Raw genomic sequence first — 19,193 nt, 5'->3', positions numbered from 1 at the left:
TTAGAATGCATTTAAATGAGAAAGGTGATAAGAGCCTGGACCACGTGGTCTGCCCCTGCCAGCTCTCCCCGGCCTGGGGGTGCCCGCTATGCCGGGGTCCTCGGCACAGGGTGCCTGCTACTAACCACGCCCCCCCCCCCCCCACCCCCGGAACTTGACGCAAGCACAGCGCGTCTCTGAAGCCCCGCCAAGTCAGCTATAAATGTGAAGTCACATTCTGTTATGCATTTGACAACCCTCCTTTACTGAAAAGAATAAAAGCTCACGAGCAGAAATAGAAAATGCTACAAAAATATATATCCGTTAATATAATAGTCGAAATTGCAAGGGTTGCAGACCACCCAGGAGGAACGAGGTCTGCATCTTGGGGACCCTGCCTCAGGGCCGCTGTCTGATGGGTCAGACGCAAACAGCTTCCACCTCTGCCCCCCCCTTTCCCCTCCAAATCCTTTCGAGCCCAGGTGGACTCCACCAGTGCAGTAGGGAAGGGGTCCCTGAAACCTGGGAGCGAGTCACGATTTTGTGAATTGCATTCTATTTACGATGCCCCCTCCCCAGGGGCGGGTGCTTCCTGTTTAACAGGGAACATTTAGGCAAGGTAAAAAGAAATGATTAGAATGCAAATAAGCCCTCTCCATTCTATCCTTTTTGGGGGGTGAATCTGATTTTCGCTTTTCTCTGTGTTCAGAGCTGGGAGCAGCATCGTCGTCGCGAGGGAAAACCTAGGTGGGTCGCGCGATCCAGCCGAATGCCCCCCAGGCAACAGGCAGCACCCTGCGTGCGCTTCTGCGGAGGAAGATGATGCTGGGCTTTGAGACCCAGCCAGCCCTCAGGTCAAGGGCGTGACCTTTGCCCCGAGACACCTGGTTAGCCTGAGAGATGGTTTAGCAGAGCCACGATGCTGCCTTTGTTAGCATCCTTCTCGTCTATCCTGCCTGTCCTTGCCCAGAGCCCTTCTGGCCACCCGGACCAGCTTGCCGCCTTCCAGTCCCATCCATGTGCTGTCCCACAGTGAGTCACCCCAACTATCCACCCCTTACGACTCAGGACCACCCTTAGACCCAGGCAAGAGGGACCCCTTCCCTGGGCCCCAACTTTAGAAGGCCCCCACTCTCATCCTCCCCTGGGGAAACCCTCCCCAGGGGCAGGGAGTCTACCCAGAGTTGTGCCAGATGTCACAGGTTTCTGCAGGACTGCCCTTGCTTCGGACACCAGCTGCAGGTTTGGGGGCCCCTAGGCCACCCTCACTTCTGATTAGCTGGCTGCAAATTTGGGGGTTCCAATACCCCCTAATTTTTAATAAGTCGCTAGAATGGCTTACAGAACTCTGGAGAGCACTGAACTTCTGTTTACAGTTTAATTATAGCAGAAGGACGCAAATCAGAACCAGGTACAGGGAGAGACGCCTAGGGCGAAGTCTGTGAGGTCCCAAATGTGAAGCTTCTGCCACCTTCCAGAACAGGACACCCTCCAGACATATCAGTAAGTGACAGAGGTCATGCTGAACACCGGCAGCGGGGAAGCTTATTTGTGCCTCAGTGTCCAAAACTTTTTTTTAAGTTTATTTATTTTAAGAAAGAGAGAGAGAGAGAGAGAGAGAGCAAGCAGGGGAGGGACAGAGAGAGACAGGGAGAGGGAGGATCCCAAGTAGGCTCCACGCTGTCAGCATGGGACCAAGAGGACACACCCGCTGCCCCCTGTCTAAACCATGCTCTGGAGCTTGGGGTTCCAGAAGCTCTGCCCACCCCGAGGTGCTACAGGTGGTCGGCACCCAGGTGGATGCAGCCTGTCTCACAAGCGGCATGGACGGAGCTGGGATGTGGGGCTGGGGGTGGGAAGGAAAAGGGGGAAGGCCCAGCCGTCTCGCCTGGTGCCACCACGTTCCAGCACAGCTGTCTGAAACTTCTGAACTTGAATCTGCCCTTCGAGGTGTGATAAAGGCCTATCATTGAGGTAGGAAAATAGACTAGATCATATTTTATTGAAAGGTTTGTTAGCTCGAGTTAGAGTCTGTAAATGTTCAGACCTGACGTGTGCACACGTCCCTCGTCCTCTTGTCCGAACATCAGGCCGGGCCTGGGGAACCCTTCGGTGGGTTCGCTTTGCCCCAGGATTGAGTCTCAGCTCCGAGGGAGGCACCAGGCACCTGGCTGTTATTTCCTGCCTCATCTCTGGCCACCCCGCCACCCCCAGCTCCTGCCCGAGGTCCAGCCTCCCTCGTTGTCTGACAGTCTCCCCCAAAGTACCAAGATGCCAAGGCTCCCAGTTTGCTCCCGTCGTCTCCTGCCTAGGAAGCCCTCCCGCCACCCCCTGGGCGCACACAGAAGCAGGGGAAGGCTCCGGCAACCCCCACGGGGCTCTGGCTGGCTGTCACCGCTCCTCTGTCTGACCGGATCCCGGACCGGCGATCCCGGGGGACAGGAGTCGCCTCCTTCACCTGTGTGGGCAGTCGGGAGGGGCTCCGGGCCTTTGGCTTCGTGGACGGCAGAAGGGAAAAGCTGTTAGAAGTCAACGTGGACGTCTTTGGGGGGGCTGTTATCCTACCGACGACACCCTGCGACTGGCTCTTGGGTTTCCTGGATCAGGACCCAGTTTGGTTCAAGTTTTGTGGGCCGTGGGGATGGAGGGCCCTGCGCCCCAGACAGGCTGGAAGACCGAAGCTCGAGTCCCAGGTCCTGGGGTGGGCGTGCCAGAGACCGTGACGTGGGAGGTGGAGGGGTTCTTGGAATCGGTGACCACAGTCCCGCCTCAGGATCCGCAGAGGTGGGCTTCTTCCAGCCTTTCCTTTGCGGCCTGGCTTTGCTTTTCCACTTGGCCTCTTCCTCAGATACCAGGAAAATCACCATCGGTTTTGCATAACTGTGAAGGCAGCCGCAGATGCCAGGAAATCCCTCTGAGGCCTCCCATCCACCCTCCTCCCAGCCTCAGGGACCTGGCTCCTCCCAGTCTGTTCTTGGGAAGTTGGTGGATGTTTATTTGTTTAAATGCACAGCTCCACACGTGCTCCGCCTCCCAGGAGAGCTGGAAACGGGAGGCAGCACGCAAGCACATTTGGAAAGAACCGGGAGCCGGGTACAGCGCCAACCCGGGGCCCCCCAGAGGTCTTGGGCGATTTTCTCATCCTGCGCCTGCGCCGGCCGGGCATCCATGTGTCCCCCTCATCTGGAAATGGCGGGAGGAGACTGGGAGAGACAATGGTCATTTGAGCCTCAGTCTTCCTGCTGAGGATCAGCGACATCCATCATTGTTCCCTACAAATGAATAGTGTGGCCCATCCCTGTCGCTGTAGCAACCCCACCCCCAGTGCTCCTGCAATCATGGAATGGAATTTATGGACATGCCATTCAGTGAACTCTTCTCCAGACAAACAGACCTGGGAAAGAAATTACCGGAAGCCCGGCACCTCCGAGCGAGTCTTTGTTTCCAGGAGAGCCGTTCGATTGGCTGATGAGGGACCCAGAAACCACCGCTGAAAAGGACAGATATTAATTAAGGAGTGTTCCAGAAGTTGACCCGGCCACCGCGGAGGAGTGGGCTTTGTAGATCCCACACAGGGTTCCTGGCACCGCAATTAACCCAGAGCCATCCAGAAATTTCCGAGACAATGAGGTTTTATTTTTCTCCTACTCTCCCAGTGTCCTGGGCTTGATTACAGTATTTCCCACCTCAAATTGCCTTCCTGGGCTCCTGTCCCTGGGAGGGATGCCACGTGCAGAGCAAATGTAGCTCCAAAGGAGAAAACCTAGGAGCCGCAGGCTGGAGGCTGCTTGACGGGTCCACGGAGGCTCCTCCAAGCGGGCAGGATGTTACGACTCTCCAGGACTGGGCCCCCACAGAGAAAAGACCCCCCCTATCCTGCGTGCATACTTTTCACGCAATTAAAAAACGAAAAAAGTATTTTTTTCCAATTATGTAAGTGATTCAGATCCCCGGTAGAAAAAGTGCAAAATAGGGAAAACCACACGGAATAAAGCATAGCCAATTCTCATGGCTACCCCCCCCCCCCCCACCCAAATAACCACCATTCGTGTTTTGGTGAATATCCCCAATCCTGCTTCGAGGTGTAATGTCCGTGTTGACTCTTGTCAAACGAAGCACTTCCTTATCTGTGTCCCTTAGCCCCTTAATCACCTTCCCTCCCCCAGGGATGGAAAGGCTGGCAAATGCCATGGCTTCTGGGCAACTTCTCTTAGGTGACCGCACCATGGTCTCTTCACGTCACAGAGACAGTCTTAGGATACTCAGCCCATGACATCAGCCACATCTCCCAACTGACCTTGGTTGTCTTTCCCCTCCCCCAGCTCAGACGTCTCCAGGCCAGAGGCCTGTGATGGGGAGGGGAGGAGGTGGGGCTGTGTCCCACGCGATGGAAGGTTCCAGGGACCTTTCTGGGGTCTCTTCCGTAAGGGCATGAGTCCCATTCACAAGGAGTTCAACCTTCATGACCTACTCAGCTCCCAAAGGCCGCACTTTCAACCACCACTGGGGTTTCAACAGATGAGTTTTGGAGAGACACAAACACTCAGTCTATATATAGCATACTTATGCAGCATTCTTCCTACATATAAAATTGGGACATAATGGTAGCTACATTTACGGAGCGCTCACTATGTGTCGGGCACCATGGTGAGCGCTACGGGATTAGCTCATTGAATCCTCACGACCCAGGAATTCGGTACCGTGTAGAGAAGAATCAACCTCACCCGGCGAAGGGTCTGGGCTCTGCCCTCAGCTACCCAGGGGTGATCTCTAGGCCCCTGCAACGTCCTGCCCGTTGGGCCTCTTTTTTTTTTTCTAAACGTGGCCATAGAGCTATTTTGGGTTCCCAGTGCTCTTTCTAGAACCCTGCCACTCCCGATCAGGAGGCGAGATCTATTTCCCCTCCCCTCGAACCTGGGCGGGCTTGTGAGCACAATGAGTTGCAAAGGATGCTGTTTGACTCCTGAGACTCGACCAGTAAAGGCCGCGTGCCTTCCCCGGGGCGTGGTTGCCACCAGCTGCGTGTAGCCGTTGAAAACGTGACATGTGGCTAGCGTGGCCCCTGAACTTCAAATTTTATTCAGTTGTAACTGAATTTCATCGAAATAGCCACAGGTGGCGCTGTCTCGCACGCGCGCTCTCTCCATTGGCCTGTGGAGCCCTGAACCGCTACGTAAGGGGTGCCACGTCGTGGAAACCAGGTAGAGAGACACAAAAAAAGTTAAATAGCCCGGGAGCCCCCGGCTACATGCAGTCACGAGTGAGCTTTCTGTTTGCAGCTCCAGCCACCGACGGACAGCAACCATACGAGAGATCCCAGGAAGAGCCCCCTAGATGGACCGAGTCAACCCCCAGGACTGTGAAAGACAATGCTAACTATGGTGGTTGTTCCAAGCGGCTGAGTTTCGGGGTGATTTGTTATGCAGCGATAGGTAACCGGAGAGGGGGTGAAAAACACAAAGAAAGGTCTGCTAGGCTGTCCCGTGACCCAGCAGTATCCACTGCCCCTTCCTTCGGCAGAATATGGCCCCCTGCCTGGTGCGATAAATAAAGTTTTATTGGAACACGCGTTCATTTGCGTTGGTCCGTGCCTGCTTTCTCATTAAGTGGGAGAGCTGAGTGGCTGTAACAGAGACCATGCAGCCCACGGCATAAAACGTTTGCCGTGTGGCCAACTTCTGGGGTAGGGGATTACATTTCTCTGCTTTTTGAAACCACGGGTATGCGGGTGACCTGTTCCAGCCAGCAGAATGTGAGCAGAATGACGGGGTCGCTTTTGTGTGCAACTCTGAGAACCAGCTCATACTTGGTGCCTTGTTTTCTTTCCCTTTGATGAAAACCCCAGTGGTCTGGGGACAGGCTGCTCCCTCAGCCTGGGTCCTAGAGCAAGGATAAAATCTGTGTTGGGTTCCCGTGGTTGCCCTAACAAAGTACCACAAATTTAAAGCGACAGAATTTATGTTCTCACAGTTCTGGAGACCAGAAGTCAGAAATCAGGGTGTCACAAGGCTGTGCCCCCTCTGAGGGCTCTAGGGAAGACCTCTTCCAGCTCCTGGCGTCCCCTGCCTCCAGTCTCTGCCTCCACCGTCTCCTGGGGCCGATCTGTGACGGGCTTTCAGCACGAGCTAAAAACAAACCTTGTTCACAGCGAGCCACTGAGAGTGGAGGGTCGCACGGCCTTGCTGAGTCGTGCTGAATGTAAAATGACATCAAGGACGGAGGCAGGCCGCACGCCTCCAAGCACAGGGGCACTGGGAGTGGCCAGTGACCCAGTGACTCAAACAGTGACGCGCGACCAAAATGCACAGCAGAGGAATTGCCCCAGCTGTGGAAATAGTTGCTTTGCGTTATCTGAAAAGATTTTTCTTTTCTTGTCTTTTAAACGTTTATTTTTGAGAGTGAGAGACAGAGAGAGAGTGGAGGAGGGGCAGAGAGAGAGAGGCAGAGAGAGAATCCCACGCAGGCTCCGCACCATCAGCACGGAGCCTGTCGCGGGGCTCGATCCCATGAACTGTGAGATCACGGCCTGAGCCGAAATCAAGAGTCGGATGCTTGACTGCCTGAGCCACTCAGGTGCCCCCGATCTGATTTTCTTCCATGCGTGTTCTTTTCTTTTCTTGTTTTTCAAGTGTCCATTACAGTTTTAAGGAGCGAAAAGTGAGCGGCAGGTTGGGGCTCTCCGGGACAAAGCAGAGACCATTCGACGCGGCTTTGGGAAGAAACCTTGACCTTCCTCCCCCTGCCCCGCCCAAACCGAGACCCCACATCCTGACAGTTCTTAGTCTGCACCACAATCTGCTGCCAGCTTTGTCTTACCTTAGCTTGGGACCTGGCTGGAGACCAAGCCTGATGTACCAGGAAGACCGCAGATCTGCCTGAATTTACATATAGATTTCCCAGGGCAGGTAGGTGCCCAGCTTCTTCCTGATGAGGCAAGTTTGTTCTTGATTTTCTGATTACCCAGAGGTCACGTTGATTGTGCAGCTTTTTTGCAGAGCAGCTTTCTGGGTTTGGGGGTGGGGGGAGTGGCGCGGCCCTGGGTGGAAATTGAACAATGGGATTTGGTGATCTTTGGGGGGTGCTGGTCAGATGCGCTCGCTGGGGATTCCTCTCCACAACCTGTCAACAACGTTTCTTGTAAGGAGCAGGGAAGAAAACGAACTTCCCATTCTTTCCCTTCCGTGTTCCAGAATCACCGCCTCGAAGACAAGCTTCTTCCACCCCACCTCCCCGGCAGCGGCTTCTTACCTCTTCCTTCTGGCTAATTCTGCGTCCCTCTTCTGAGGCCGGGCGGGTCGGCGTAATGAAGCTCACAGATTCGCTACCAGATGAATGGTATACCATTAGCCGCCTGTTTAACATCCATATTTCTTGTCCTGATGAGGGCTCGAGATCTCTCCCATGAAATATTGCTTAAAGAGCCCCCATCCCGGACTTGAAGTACCGGGCAATTACTCAACAACGATTCCGGAGCTGCGGCAGCTTGGCGACAGCTGCCTCTTCTGTCTCCTCGGTTTGATTGGAGATCGGAAGCGGGCAGGCTTCCATTTTATGAGAGATTGATGCCTTCTCCCTAGTGCTTTCCCGGCTGTCTGTGAAGCTCTCCCTCCAGCGCCCTCTTTCTGGCCCAAATTCTAAAGCCGTGGGTCTCTGTGTGCTCCCTGGGGGCTGAGATGGTCTGCAGGCTGGATCTCTGCCTGAAGGAGGTGGCCCACCTGGCCAGACCGTGGTGCTGACCTAAGGTAATAACTGCCATCCTGACTCCCATGAGGTCATGCCAGAGTTGAAAAGAGATCATGCTGAGTCAGACACGGGCCGTCTGCTCTTTGGAGGGGTCTGTCAAATCACCCTACCTGGGTTGCCTACGCAAGTAGGCCCTTCTCAGACCCCGAACGGGGCCTCCCCAAATCCACCCCTATGGAGATTGCCCCCACGACCACTCAGCCCATGCCTTCCGTCATTACTTACCCTCCTCTCCCTCACTGATCCTCGCCCTTCCCTCTGGCCTCCTCCATCTAAGGGCTCTTTGCAACCTGTGTCTATATCAAAACCAGGTGGAGGACAGGTGAGTGGAAGGAGAGAAGGGCTTCCTAGCCACACGGCAGACTGAGCGAATGGGGGCTTTTCTGTCCTCTCCTAGTGCACAGAGGAGCAGAACAAAATATACCACCACCAGCAAATGGTTTTCATAATGAGTATCCACACTCAGAAGAAAGAGAGGAAAGTCCTCAGGATGGGAAATCGAGGGGTAAAAGCTGGAGCAGGAAAGCAGAAGGCCAACATCCTGCCACTCTTCGGATCTGGGGATGGGGGCTGAGGTTCTAACACAGGGACCCGAGGTGACATCTAGAGTCACTCAAGGTGAGGTAGCTGGCATGAGCCCCAGCTTAAAGCCTGGAGTCTTCAAGAGGGTTCACTGCTGTCCTGAAGGTGGTATAAAGAGAGCTAGCAGAACTCCACCGCCTGGGCCAGGGATTTAGGGACTTGGATAGAAACGAACTCACCCGTCAGAAATCAAAACCCTGGGCCGGCGCCCAAAACGGGAGCAAGGTGCGATGATGTTACACTGCCAGGCGGAGAAAGCCCAAGTCTCAAGAGCAACAGAAAAACTGTTTCCGAGCCATTTAAATGCCTGAGTCCTGGCAGAAGCAAATACGAAATTGCTCTACAGGGACAATTTCGTGACCTAGAGCGCACCAGACTGCCGCGGGGCTGGGGCAAACACTCTCATGTGAACCTGCAGGGGAAAAACTACAAAACATGCACGGAAGTAAACCACCACCAAGAAAGAGACGTTAGAAGTAACAAAAGAAGAATCAGCTCGCCCATAACTGAGATTCACAGAAAATCTTAACTTTAAAAAAACAAAACTGCCAGTTATTTGCCCAGCAGAAATGGGTTCCTTCGGAAAACAGTGGAGAACTGCATTACAAGAAACGCAGGGACTGGCAGAAGCACAAGCAAGTCTCCAAAACAAGGGGCGGAAGTTCTTTTATAGAGGAAAGGGGGCTGTTCTAAACAGAAAGTCCATTGGAGTCAACTGGGAGTATGGTAGTTTTTCATTGGCTGGGCTGTGACTCACGCGCACACACAGGCACACACACACACACACACACACTCTCTCTCTCTCTCTCTCTCTCTCTCACTGGCTGGGCTCTTACTCTCTCATTGGCTGAGCTGTGACTGTCTCTCATTGGTTGAGCTGTGACTGTCTCTCATTGGCTGAGCTGTGACTGTCTCCAATTGGCTGGGCTGTTGCTGGGGGAAGAGGAAACCTTCCTTCCTCCTAATGGGAGAGTAAAATGGTAGCTAAGGTAGTATGGACTTGGGCTGTGGTCTTTTCCCATTGAGTCGTAATGGACAAGAGTGGTAAGGAGTGAGACCTTCCCCTGCGGCCTCCAGGCTTCATTGTAAATGAAGTTTCCTTTTATTAATTTTCACAATCTGAACATCCGAGATACAATTAAAGTGTATTGAAATAAAATGACATAGGAAGTAAAAGAGGGACTCGGAGCCATGAAGAAAGAATAAGCCATTTTGAAAAGAGTAACAGGACATGAAGATTAATCAAGTAGACCTAGAGGTACAATATATCTTCATTAGAATTATAAATTAAGGGGCGCCTGGGTGGCGCAGTCAGTTAAGCGTCCGACTTCAGCCAGGTCACGATCTCGCGGTCTGTGAGTTCGAGCCCCGCGTCAGGCTCTGGGCTGATGGCTCGGAGCCTGGAGCCTGTTTCCGATTCTGTGTCTCCCTCGCTCTCTGCCCCTTCCCCGTTCATGCTCTGTCTCTCTCTGTCCCAAAAAAAAAAAAAAAAAAAAAAAAAAAAATTATAAATTAAATTTATGAGATAAATAGAGGTAACAACACTAAAGAGAGAATTCGAGAAATAGAAGATAATGAAGAGGAAATCATCCAAAATGCAGCACAGAGATATAAAGAGATGAAAAATAAGAAAACACAATTAAGAAACGTGCACAATAGAATGAGTAGGTGGGGCATACATCTTATGGGTGGTCTAGAAGGAGAAAATTAAGACGGGGGGATGGAGGGACAAATTTTTCAAAATGGGAAAGTGACAGGGGTTTTCCATAATTGCAGGAATGAGTATTTAGAGGAAGTGTCCCATTACCCAAACAGGATAAGTAAAAAGAAATACACATAAAAACACATCGTGGAGAAACCAGAAAGCATCAAAAATGCAGAGATCTTCAAGGAAGCCAAAGAGGTAAGACTACTTACCTGAAAAGAAATGACAATTGGATTGATGACATTCTCCGCATCACCACTGGATGCCAGAAGACAGTGCCGTTGTGTCGGTGAGGTACTGAGAGGTATATCTGTTGTCCTAAACTATATGTCCAGCTAAAGTATCATCTGAAAGTGACGGCTGTGATGGATTTTGAGAAAGAAACAAACGAGTCTACTAAGAGCTCCCCTCTACTTGCTGGATGGGATGCTGCCTGACTTATGAATCTCATGATAAAGACAATTAGATCTTCAAATTAAAAAAAAAAAGTTTGCTATTCATGGATCCCCACTGAAAGAACTTCAGTTGTAGGGTAAATGAAATCCAGGAGGATTTAAATGATAGTCAACCTAATAAGCATTGGCTATAATTAATAGTTATATTGGCAGTTACAATCATGCTGAATCAAGGGGGTTAAAGACAAAGTGAAGCTAAAATGTTAGCCAACAATAATATGCGAGATGGGAGAGGAAAATTGGAAAAAAGCCTTGATAAGATAATACATGTCAGTCCAAATACACCAGTTAAGTCCATATATGTTAGTGATCATGATAGTAAACATACTAAACTTGCCTATTGGGGCGCCTGGGTGGCTCAGTCGGTTGAGCGTCCGACTTCGGCTTGGGTCATGATCTCACAGTCCGTGAGTTCGAGCCCCACGTTGGGCTCTGTGCTGACAGCTCAGAGCCTGGAGCCTGTTTCGGATTCTGTGTCTCCCTCTCTCTCTGAACCTGCCCCATTCATGCTGTCTCTCTCTATCTCAAAAATCAATAAAGGTTAAAAAATTAAAAAAAAAAACTTGCCTATTAATTACAGAGATTGGTTGAAAAGAATCTATCTATACAAAGAATCTATCTAACCCACACAACCCAAAGAGGTTGAAAATAAAGGTTGAAAAAAATATGTATAAAAAAACCTGGGGCACCTGAGTGGCTCAGTCGGTTAAGCGCCCGACTTCGGCTCAGGTCATGATCTTGCGGTTGGTGAGTTTGAGCCCCACGTCGGGCTCTGACAGCTCGGAGCCTGGAGCCTGCTTCGGATTCTGTATCTCCCTCTATCTCTCTGCCCCTCCCCTGCTTGAGCTCTATCTCTCTCTGTCTCTCTCTCAAAAAATGAATAAATGTTAAAAAAAAAATTTAGATAAGTAAAACTGCAAAAGAAATCAACAACGCATAATCACAGGGGAAAATTTTCACATGTCTCTGTCAGAAAATCACAGCTTAATTTAAACCACATCATTTAACAAGCTTGACCTAGATGGACATAGATGCTAAATATTGTCTTCAGACTCGAATCTGACATTTAACAAAATTGAATTCGACATCAGGTTGCAGAGGAAATCTCAACTGATATTGTACAGATCACCTCCTGACACTAAGTAATAAAATGAGAAATCCCAAACGTTTGCAAGCTAAAAAGCACATTTCTAAATAATTCAGATGATAAAGCATCATAAAAAGTCTCAAGTATTTAGAACTGAAGACAGTGAAAGGACAAGATTTCCAAACATGGAAAAAAGTAGCAATGAGAGGAACTAAAAATAGTCATTGGCAAGTAATAGTGAAAATAACGTATTTAATGCAAGATGTTAGAAAAAATAGCAGGAAAGAAAATGTGTAACAAAAGGAAGAACATGCTAAAGATAAGTACAGAAGTTAGTGAAGCAGGGAATATACAACAGAAAGAATTAACAAGTGCACAGTTAATTCTCCAGGAGGACAAAATGAATAAACTTCTGGAAATAAAGATCGCAAAAAAAAAAAAAAAAAAAAATGGAGATCACAAATGAATTTTATCAGGAGCTCAACGGTAGACGTAAACACACAATCGAATTCTTTAGCGAAATAAGCACGATGGACAACTTTCTGTCAAGCAGATTTAAGAGCTGTGCAACATGAAATAGACAAATGCATAGAAAAAAGAAAGATGATCAAAAAGTAATAGGAAAGCGGGAAGCATTTAGGACATTAAGTCAGTAGAGTCATAAATCTACTTGCAAAAAAAAAACAAAGCATCAAACTGGACAGCATTACAGGCAAGTTTTATCAAGCCTTCAAGAACACATAACCCCTATTCAATACAAATTGTTCCGTAGAAATTTCCTACGGGGAAATATGGGACAGGGGCGGGAGGAGGGGCTCCCCGGCTCCTCTTATAAGGGTAGCAGAATTGTGATGCCAAAAGCAGGCAGAAACGGTACCTACAAGGAAAATAGGAACACAGATGCGCAAATCCTATATCAAAATTAGCAAACTAAATCCAGCAGTCTATATATAAATGCTTTATCGTGAGCACAGAGTCTTTAACTCAGGAATATAAGACAGTTCAACACCGAAATATCTGCTAAAGTAATTCACCACATTAAAAGATTAAAGGGAAAGTCCATATACATAATCATCTTATTCGATGCAGAGAAGGCATTTGCTAAAATACAATTTCCACTCACGATTTTTCCCACTGATGAGTTTTTAAAGCAAATCCTCTTCGAACTGAGAATAGACACAAATTTTCTTTTTTAAAACATTTTTTAAATGTTTATTTATTTTAGAGAGAGAGAGAGAGAGACAGAGCTCAAGCGGGGGAGGGGCAGAGAGAGAGGGAGACACAGAATCCGAAACAGGCTCCAGGCTCTGAGCCGTCAGCGCAGAGCCCAACGCGGGGCTTGAACCCACGAACCGTGAGATCATGACCTGAGCCAAAGTCAGATGCTTAACTGAGCCACCCAGGCGCCCCTAGACAGAAATTTTCTTAAACTGCCAAGAAACACCTACCAAAAAGCATCATACTTAATGATAAACCACTAGAATTATTTTCCTTGGCGCCAAGAGCAAGATAAGGATGCCTGTTCTATCGTTTTGATTCGGTATTTTACCAGGACCTTCAGCTAAGCTAATACACAAGGGAAAACATATTTCTTTGGGTAAATATTTGGCTGCATTGAATTGGCATCAATGCAGATTGATGGTGAAATTGAAAATGGGGATTTCTTCCTCACGTGAGTGTCTGAAGGTGTTCCGGAGCCAACACCGGCGGTCCATGAGGTTGTCCAGGGAGCCACGCTCCGTCTGTCTGGGTGTTTCACCATCCCTAGAGTGCTGCCCTCAGCCTGTGGTCCACACCCCGGCCACCACGTCTGCAGGTAAAAGTCCAAGAACTACCAAGGCAATTTTGAGGACTATAGATGAGACATTTGCCCTTCCAGATGTATATACTTGCTCTAAAGGGATATGCGGTAATAAGCCAGTGGTGGCTTGCATCTAAGAAAAATAGACCAACAGGGTAGAATAGGGAAGCCAGAGGCAGATGGTCAGTCTGTGACAATTTGGCAAATGCCAGTACAGATCAGTGGAGGGCAAGAGTGAGCAGTACCGGAAAGGCAAACATAAAATGTATATTTCCCTTATACGACACGTGAACATAAGTTCCAGATGAATTACAGACCTGAATGAGAAAAAAGCAAAACTCTCGATCTTTTAGGAGAAAGCACAGAACATCTTTATGACACCAAGACAGAGAACGACTCACGATTCCCCAAAGCGCCAATGGTGCGGAATCCGAGAAATACATTGGACTCGGTGGAAATTTAAGGACAGTGTAACGAAGTAAAAGGACAGTGTAACAAAGTAAAAAGACAAGCTTCACTCTGGGAGATGTTTTACAAGCACCATATTGCTCAATAAATTTTGGATGAATAGATGCATGGAGGGACGGTTGAAAAGAGATATTTGTTTACTTCTCCTGCCTCACCTCCAAGTGGGCGGGGAGCCCGAGTGTTTGTTACGGTTTTAAAACGTGGTGTGCTAGCAGAAAATTCGAGTTACGGTAAAGAAATAGATCAGGAGGCGGCTACCATTGGAAAGAGAGTTCATTACACACAGTTGCCAAGAGAGGCGGTATACCTCTTGCCAGGGAGCCTCAGGGGGAAGCACCAGGCTCGGTCAGGGGCACAGGGAGAGGAGGGAACTGTGCGCATCTGCCTTTAGCGTAGTTTCCATGGAAAGGAATGTTCGAGGCAGGATAAGCAGGTTTAGGATTGGCTACTTTGAAAAATCTCAGCAGGCTCTGGGGCACAGGAGACACCCCAAGTTGTCTGATAGCTGGCCTTGGAGTGATCAGGACAGGTGCATAGTGATACAGAAGGATTTTTTTTAGGAGTGTGGGAGGGGAGGGGGCTCTGGATTGATCGATCTGTGTTTGTATAGTATTTTTTTAAGAGAGAGAGCAGGGAAGGGGCAGAGAGAGAGAGAGAGAGGAAATCCCAAGCAGGCTCCACACTGTCAGCACACAACCTAACGTGGGGCTCGAACTCACGAACCGTGAGATCATGACCTGAGCTCAAACCAAGAGTGGGACGCTTAAACCACCGGGCCATGCAGGTGCCCCTTGATCTGTATTCGAAAAGCACGTCCCCTCTGACCATAGGGTGTGGCGGAAGAAGGTCAAGGGAAGCGGGAGGCCGAGGCGAGGGGACCCAGGGACATCCAAGCACATGCACGCAGGGCAGAGGTTCGGACATCGTCTCCAGAAACTGGAAATGCGGTCGATACAGTTACACGCCGGCTACCGCTCCCACCTTCCGACCTTTTTTATTGCCTCGCTCTGAATTTCCTTTCCTGGTAAACAGCTGCTCAGTCTGGAGCTTCAGGGGAAAAGGATGAAATTAAAGTGTCAAAACCAAAAATTTATTCCTGTTTGTGCCTTATTTTTGGTGCCTGGCACACAGGGCCTGGTAGACAGGCCCAAAACACTGGTTTCTTACACTCACCTGCTTTGCCTGACGGAAAGACAAGGCCTCTCCCCGTCTGCGGAAGGAGGGACACACGACGGCCCCTTCTGGAACAGGCCCCTCTTTGGATCAGCTCGTTCCCTTGCCCACACTCCTCACGCACCCAGCCCACTTTGTTCCCCAAATGCTTTTCTGCCAAGCTCACTACATGAGCAAAGTAATGGTTTTATTTGCATGAGTGAGACTCTACCCCAGATTAATCTCACAGCATCGATTTTAGGATATTTAAGTGTGAACCCAGCTGTCATACTCTCCCCCAGGAGTGGAGTTCGGGGCCCGACGCTCGCTCTAGCCGCCCACGAAACGGAGCGTCCCAGCCTGCCTGCCAGCTACCAGCTTCTGGAAGAGGTGCTGACCTGGGACCGGAAGGAGGAGTTCCTCCCCGGCCTGTTGGAGGCGGGAGGGCGCTGGCTTTGAATCTGTCGCAGACCTGACCAGTCTCGGCTGCTTGGGAAGCTCCTCCATTGGGCCACGTTTGCAGGGTCCTGTAATAGAGCAGGAACTCCCTGGGAAGTCGGGTGTCGATAAGACAGGGTCACGTGCCTGTGTTCCAGAAGGAGCGACAGCCAAGAGAGCCCCCAATTCCGATATGGAAGGGGCAGGACCAGCGATATAATTCACAGCCCCCCCGATGCAACATGAAAATGTGGGGCCTCTTGTCCAAACATTATTAAGGATTTCAGCCAGTGGAGCATTAAACACAGAGGGGGCCCCCCAGGAAGCCGGCCCTGGGAAGGAAGTGTGCTCCCTGTCCTGCCCCCGGAAGGAAAGAACAGCATTTATCGCCAGAGGTGGGGATGGCCGAGTTAAGTCCGCACAAACGAAACCTCACCAAACAACCCTACCTTCCCTCGGTTTCCCCCATGTGTTCACCTTCTGCCCCTAGGGGCTCACAAGCACTTTTCGTCACCTTGTCCCTTCTCCATAATCTATTGCCTTCTGTTGAAGTGACACGTTAAGTCCCCTGAGTGTCACTGCCCTTCTGGGCCTTCGTCCTCTTGCTCTGATGTCCTTCGTGCACCTAACAATGAGCATTCTAGCATCAGATGAAATCTGCGTGCCATTTCTCTCGCGCACGGGCCTTTGACAGTGCAGCTCCTGGGCCCTGGCCCTAGAACCTTGTTCTTGAGGGGAGAGAGGGAAGCTTTTCCTCCCCTGAAACCTTTACAAGCGGAGGCCCTCCCCTGGCTGTGATGGGAAAGAAAGCTCGGCGTGCCGTGACATCGCTGGCTTTGAAGGTGGAGGAAGGGGCCGTGAGCCAGGGGATGTGGTGGCCTCTGGAAACTGACAACAGCCAGAAAGAAAAGAGGGTCCTCGACGCTACAACCACAAGGGGCTGAATTCTGCCACGAGAACGTGCAAGGACGTTCTCCCCAGAGCCTCCAGGTCCTCCCCAGAGGTCCTCCCCAGAGCCTCCAGAAAGGAACCCAGGGGGACCTGTATCTGACTTAGGAGCCACAGAACGGTCAGGTGACCTGTGTGTGTTGTTTAAGCCACAAGTTCACGGTCACCTGTTACAGCAGCAACAGGAAAGGAATACGGGAACAGGCAAAGCATGCTGTCTAATACAGGAGGATAGAGAGCAGGAGCTGGGTGGGTGGGGAGGGGAGGGGACGAGGTCAAAGGGAGCAGGTGAATGGGGATAGAGCCCTTCCCCTGCCCAGAGGGCCACCAGCTTTGGGGCATGGCCGTCAACAGCCGGGAGGGCGGGCCGGCCTCACCCTGGAAACCGAGCACTGAGTGCAGAGTCCCTGGCGATGTAGGCCTGGGAGGCACCGGGAGTCTGCACGTCTGCATGGCTGGGCTGATCCTGATGGATGTTTATGCCAAGGGGTTCATGCCATGGGATTCACCAGCCCTGGGCCTTCTCTAGCTGCACAGAGAAGCCCCCAGAACCTTTCCTGACTTTCATTAGGGTGCCCCCCTCACCCCAGGCTCCCTCCCGGAGACCGCTCGAACCTCTCCCATCGACAGGCAGTATTTAGATTCTCTACCGAGGTCTGTCCCCCATTTAGCTAGTGGCCTCGAGGGGGGTGGCATTACCGTCTGGTGATCTGATGGCCGAGGCCCCAGGCCAGCTGCTCAGTTCCCCTGTTAACTATTCCCCACCGCTGACTGCGGTCTTTCAGCGCCCAGGTGCTGGGCAGGCCAGGTCAAGACAGGCCGAAAGGCCGGACTGCGCACAAGTGACTGGAAAAGCGCCTGCTAATTACTTCCCAGAGTGCTTTGTGACGATGAAGCTGTTTCGGGCCAACCCTCGGAAAATCCAGCTTGCCGTTTCACATCGGAACCGCTTTCTGGGCAGGAGGTGGTTAAAGGCAGCTCCAGACCAGTCCCAGCCTGCAGTACCACATGCCCCGCTGTCGTGGTGCGTTTTCTTCCAGAATTAACGTTCCAGGCCGTGCCCTCAGAAAGGCCTTTGGAGAAAAAACAAAAAACAAAAAAACAACAAACCGCGTTAACCCAAACTTGGGACGCAGCTAGGCACATTCTGGTATTTGAGCATGGTGGCAGGAGGCCCAGAAATCAAACATGAGAACATGCATACAGGAATATTTAGGTAAAATAACATAGACTCTATTTTTATTTCTGTGCCGGGATCGTGCGTCGGCTCACGTCACTTACGTTCAAGGGACGTACCTGCAAAACTCCGGAGAGATTTAAATCGTGTAGGAATCAGGCTGATCAAGTTCTTGTATTCGTTCAGGGGTTAATGAAAGCAAGGACCACGTTTCCAGAAAGATGTGCCCAGGGGCAGGAGGGACTCTGGCCAGAACAGATATGAGACCTCTCTCACCTTTGCTGGATCTCAAAACAGAAACCCTCTCCCCAGGAAGTGAGGCGGACGGGATCCTACGTGTGTTGGTGGCTGCGGCCCCGAACCCTCCTCCAGAGTCAACAACCTCGTCTCCGTCAACCTCCGGAACTGGTACCGGTGCTGAGGCCGTGACGTCCAGAGGGCACGGGCTCTGCCTGCGGCCAGAGAGAATGCCCAGACGGTTGCCTCCTGCCCCCAGCCCCCCTCACAAGTGCCCTGTGCTCAGGGCTGCAAGCCTGGCCTGCCCAGGATGGGCTCATTCTTCAGAGCACAGTGCCCACAGGACAGACGGGTCCCCCTTGGGGGACGCAGGTGGCGCGGCCTCCTGCCGTGAGGTGTGGGAGGGACACAGAGCTCTGCTCCCAGGTCTGCCTAACAGAGCACCGCAGCCTGGGGCTCGACACGACAGAACTCCCGGAAAACAAGATGTCAGCGGAGTTGGTCCTTTGGGAGGCGGGAGGGGACAGTCTGTCCCAGGCCGGTCTCCCAGCTCCCGGGGGGCTGCCGGCCACCCTCGGCGTTCCCGGGGCTTGTGGACCCATTGTTCAATCTCTGTTATCACGTGGCACTCTCCTCTGTCGTCCTCCCCTCTTATTTTTTTTTAATTTCTTTTTCTTTTTTCTAACATTTATTTGTTTTTGAGAGATAGAGAGACAGAGCACGAGCAGGGGAGAAACAGAGAGAGAGGGAGACACAGAATCCGAAGCAGGCTCCAGGCTCCGAGCCGTCCGCACAGAGCCCGACTCGGGGCTCGAACCCACGAACCGTGAGATCATGACCTGAGCCGAAGGCGGACGCTTCACTGACGGAGCCACCCAGGTGCCCCCCTCCCCTCTCCACTATGCTTCGTGGAGACCTTAATTCCGTCTGCAAAGTTACTGCTTCCAAATGAGATGGACGGACCTCGTCGGTCCTGGGCTGCGGGGACAGAAACCCGAAGGCTGGGTGGTTGGAACAACGGATATCTGTTTCCTCACGGTCCTGGAGGACAGAAGTCCCTGGTGCCATCAGGGTTGGTTTCTGGTGAGACACCCTCTTCTGGCTTGTAGGTGCTGTCCCCCGGCTACGTCCCCACGTGGTTTTTCGTCTGTGCGTGCCTGGAGCTGGAGCTCTGAGGTTCTTCCTCAGCCTAGAAGGACAGTCATCCTTAGGGATCGGGATGAGTGTCCCGATCCATAGGGATTGACATTATTTAACCTGAATTTCCTCCCTCAAGGCCCCATCTCCAAATGCAGTCACATGGGGGGGAGTTAGGGCCTCAACATATGAATTTTTTTAGTTCTTTTTTTTTTTTTTTACTTTATTTATTTTTGAGAGATGAGAACCCTTTCCTCTCTAAAGTGCCCCCCTCAACACAATGC

At 51.1% G+C, this 19,193-nt stretch overlaps 1 protein-coding gene across 1 annotated transcript in view; it reads left to right on the top strand.

Annotated features, from left to right (window-relative positions):
- Positions 1–18,947, top strand: part of MGAT5B (alpha-1,6-mannosylglycoprotein 6-beta-N-acetylglucosaminyltransferase B) — an 83,575-nt gene extending 64,628 nt beyond the window's left edge. The window contains exon 12 of the mRNA XM_049638140.1: positions 18,882–18,947. Coding sequence (XP_049494097.1) covers positions 18,882–18,947 — 66 coding nt within the window. The remainder of the gene's footprint in view (positions 1–18,881) is intronic.
- The last annotated feature ends 246 nt before the right edge of the window (positions 18,948–19,193 follow it).

The sequence above is a fragment of the Panthera uncia genome, chromosome E1 (assembly GCF_023721935.1).
Source record: "Panthera uncia isolate 11264 chromosome E1, Puncia_PCG_1.0, whole genome shotgun sequence".
Lineage (NCBI taxonomy): Eukaryota > Metazoa > Chordata > Mammalia > Carnivora > Felidae > Panthera > Panthera uncia.
This window is presented reverse-complemented; position numbering and strand designations above follow the sequence as displayed.